This window comes from Monoraphidium neglectum (genome assembly GCF_000611645.1).
Source record: "Monoraphidium neglectum strain SAG 48.87 unplaced genomic scaffold scaffold05227, whole genome shotgun sequence".
Taxonomy (NCBI): domain Eukaryota; kingdom Viridiplantae; phylum Chlorophyta; class Chlorophyceae; order Sphaeropleales; family Selenastraceae; genus Monoraphidium; species Monoraphidium neglectum.
Genome location: NW_014008403.1, coordinates 1 through 3,443, shown reverse-complemented (window position 1 = coordinate 3,443; position 3,443 = coordinate 1). Strand labels below are relative to the sequence as shown.

Below are 3,443 nucleotides of genomic sequence, written 5' to 3'. Positions count from 1 at the left end.
GGGAGGGAGGGAGGGCGCACACGTGTGTGTTGTGGTGCTCGGCCTTTGACTGCGCGTGTCCGTTGCGGGGTGCATGACTTCAATGACACCCTGAGACGGACAGGCAAGGGCCGCGCCTGCGTGCCCACATTGCAACAAAATGGTGGAACAATCTTGTCAGCAGTCGCACCCCTTTTCTGATAGTCAAGTGCATTACTGCCGGCCCCCTCATCGCCAGGTGGGCGGCGGCTGCGCGACGCGCGAGGTGGTGCGGGGCGGCGGCGCGTCAGGCATCGACTGGCTGGACGAGGGCGGGCCAGAGGTGGCGGCCGCGCCGGCGCTGGCGGCCGCGGTGGGCACGGGGGTGGTGTCAGACGTGAACCGCGAGAGCAGGGCCGCGGCAGAGGGGGTCAAGGCTGACGACGGTGGCGGAGACGCGGGGCCTGGGCCGGGCAGCAGCGGGAGCGGGAGCGGCGACGAGGCGGGAGAGCGGAGCGCTGGCAGGGGGGAGCGAGCTGGCCGCAATGAGGAGGAGGGCGAGGGGGAGGAGGAGGAGGAGGAGGAGGAGGAGGAGGAGGAAGAAGCGGCCGCGGAGGGTGTCAGCAGCGGTGTGGCTCTGCCGCGGCGTCGCTTGCATGGCGGGGGCCGGGGCGGGACCGAGAGGCCTGAGGGAGGTGGCGGTGGTGTGCTGGCAGTCGGGGCGGGCGGTTCTTTTGACGAGCTGGAGGATGACCTGTCAGAGTGACTGCAGTCCTGCGCTCAGGACTCAAATGCACCCAGGCACCATAAACTGCGCTGAAGAAGCGCGGCGGGGGGCGTGCCGTTTGGGTCGGGTCTTTGAAGCGGCTTGTGTGTGGTGGAAGGTGGACTGCTGTTTTGTCGTCTGGTGGCCTAAGCAGCCTGAGGGACTAGACCGTGCAGCGCTCACTTACGCAGGATTTGCTCGATTCGTCCTTGCTCTTCCATTGCTGCCTGACTGCTTGTAAGGTTCCGTGATCTGGGCCGCGTTGTGGGTAGCCGCTACCAGCCGTCGCTCAAGCACAGAAAACTCCTGATCCTACAAGCGTGCACAAGCGACGCCATGGCGCAGCCAAAGGGGCCCAGCCACGAGATGCAGGCTTTCATCGAGCGGGAGCAGCAGTTAGCGCAGGTAAAGAGCTTGCGCGTTTTGAAGCGTGAACTTGCAGCATTCCATGCCGGTAGGTTGTGCGACGGATGCTCACTGCTGCTGACGCGCCACTTGCTGCCGCCGCTGCTCTGTGCCTGGGCTCGACTTGCTCACCCGCTGCCGACGCTGCTCATTGCTTCGCCGGCCGCAGATGCAGCAAATGATAGCAACGCTCACAGGTGTGCTCATCATCCGTGGATGGTTGCTGCAGTAGTGCCAGGGTCAACTTGGAGCGGCATGCTGCTGACTTGGCGGGGGCCAGGTTGAACGCATTGTGGCGCCGCCCCGTTTCCCATGCGCAGAAAATACTTTCACGTCACATCACTCGGCCTCATTTCAAGCATTGATGGGTGACTGCATAGGCCGAGTGGCTTGCGACCCGTTAGGCCGCCGCACAGGCGAGACCTCCACCCACGCGTCCCCGACCCGTCCACCGCCCCCCCTCCACCCCCCCAAAAAAACCGCCAGACGTGTGCTGGGACAAGTGCGTGTCGTCCCCGGGCACCTACCTCTCTGGCCGCGAGACCAGCTGCATAGAGAACTGCGCCAAGCGGTTCATCGACACGACGCAGTACATACTGCAGCGCGCAGCGCACAAGGCGCAGGACCCCAGCAGCGGCTTCTGACGCGGCTCCACAATGCGACGCGCCTCCCTTGTGGCCCACACGGCCTGCACCGCTGACCGATGAAAGGCACGCCGGTGTTCACGGCGTGGCCACCTCATGCATGGCGCCTGCACGCACTGCGGGCCGCGCCGGTCACTGCACGTGCTGCATGCGCCGCACCAACACAAATGAGGCCCCCCCTTGCCCTGATCCGCTGAGGAAGCGGCAGCGCGCGGGCTGGACGGCGCAGTAACTGGACATTGCTATGTGCCTTTGGCTGCCGCGTGAGGTTGCTGAGTTTTTGGTGGTGCTGAGTTGGGCTGTCGTCGCAGTGCACAGCTGCAAGGGGCCTTGGCACCAGCATGCACCGATGGGCCGTACAGGCTCACTGGGGGTGCGACGGCCCTGCCTGCTGTCGGGGCTTCCCCGGGGCAGCAAGAAGTACGGCCCCTTTGATGCACAGGAGGGGCGGGTTCAATTCAGTTACAACAACAGGACAGCTGGCTGGGGCCATGCGGGAGGTTGGTTGCTGGTGCGCATGCAGCTTTTGAAGTAAAGGGATATAGTGCAATGATTGACGGGGTGCGTGCTTCACGGCCCCTCTACTGCGGCCTCTGCCAATCCGTCGGTCTGTCAGCGGGCGCGACGCGACAAAGGGCGCGGCGCGACGCTCGGACACCCGGTGCCGCGGGCCGCGCAGTGCCGTGGGTGATCTACAGGCGGCGGCCGACCCTGCGAGCGCAAGCAGCATTCGGCTGGGCTCACAGGGCTGCTCTGATGGGGCACCACATCCGCTGTTTGGGTGTGGCGCCGCAGCCCTGGCCTGCCCTGCAGAGGCGCGTGCGTGGCCAACGCTCGCGCCACAGCAGGTAGCACGTTATGGGTTTGGTTGGTACAGGGCGGTAACGCTTCCAGGCGCACCGGGCGTTGCAAGCGGCAGAATTGAAATTTGGGAATGGCGGTTGGACCTGCCCACCGCAGCAACCCCACGCACACGGAAGGTGCGCATGAGGCAGCGCAGCACCAGGAAAGACGCGCGCACCCAATGGGGCCGCCCTTTGGAATGCGGCGTGCAAAATGAAGGGCCAACAGACACGCCCCACTCAGCGGGACCTGTGCACCAACCATGCGCACACACGTGTACGTGTGCCGCACGCGAGCCGGCGCGACGAGGCGCGCCACAGAGAGAGGCCGCCTGGCGTGGCCGCGCGCATGCGTGGTGCGCTGCGGGTACCTATCTGCGTGGCGGCAGCTACCGGACGCGTCGCCGCGCCGCTTGCCGCCCTGCCTAACTAGAGACCCGACCCGGCCTGAGCGGCTGCACGTTCAGCGCCCGCAGCCACGAGGCGAGTCCGACAGCGGGACGCGCAGGGGGAAGCCCTGCCGGCCACTGCTGGCTCCGGCCACATGCGGGCCGTCCTCGCGGCCCGCGGCCTCCCAGCAGCCTGGCCGGCCCGGGAGGGCCGCGCAAAGGGACTGCGTGCGCGGCTGATGGCGCAGAGGGTTGCGGCGCGATGGGTGGCCAACAGCTGTGGGCGCGAGCGCGGCACGCCGCTCCCTCCGTCCGTGTGCGTGCGTCACTCTATGTAGCTGCGCTGCATTCGCCGCGCGCGGATGTCGGCGAGCAGCATGCGTATGAAGAAGGCCGTCTCCTCGGGGTTGGCCACCCACACGATGGAGCAGTTGTCTGG

General features: G+C 66.5%; 2 protein-coding genes across 2 annotated transcripts; both read left to right on the top strand.

Moving 5' to 3' along the window:
• Positions 1-139: 139 nt before the first annotated feature.
• Positions 140-724, top strand: MNEG_15326 (hypothetical protein; the record flags this gene model as incomplete). Its single annotated transcript, XM_014036204.1, has 1 exon — positions 140-724. The coding sequence occupies one exon, from the start codon at positions 140-142 to the stop codon at positions 722-724; it is 585 nt and encodes a 194-aa protein (XP_013891658.1).
• A 336-nt stretch (positions 725-1,060) lies between these two features.
• On the top strand, positions 1,061-1,773 carry MNEG_15325 (import inner membrane translocasesubunit Tim8 A; the record flags this gene model as incomplete). The annotated part of the gene is made up of 3 exons (XM_014036203.1): positions 1,061-1,129; positions 1,299-1,326; positions 1,616-1,773. 3 exons carry the CDS (start codon positions 1,061-1,063, stop codon positions 1,771-1,773), a joined length of 255 nt encoding a protein of 84 aa, XP_013891657.1.
• Positions 1,774-3,443: the final 1,670 nt, after the last annotated feature.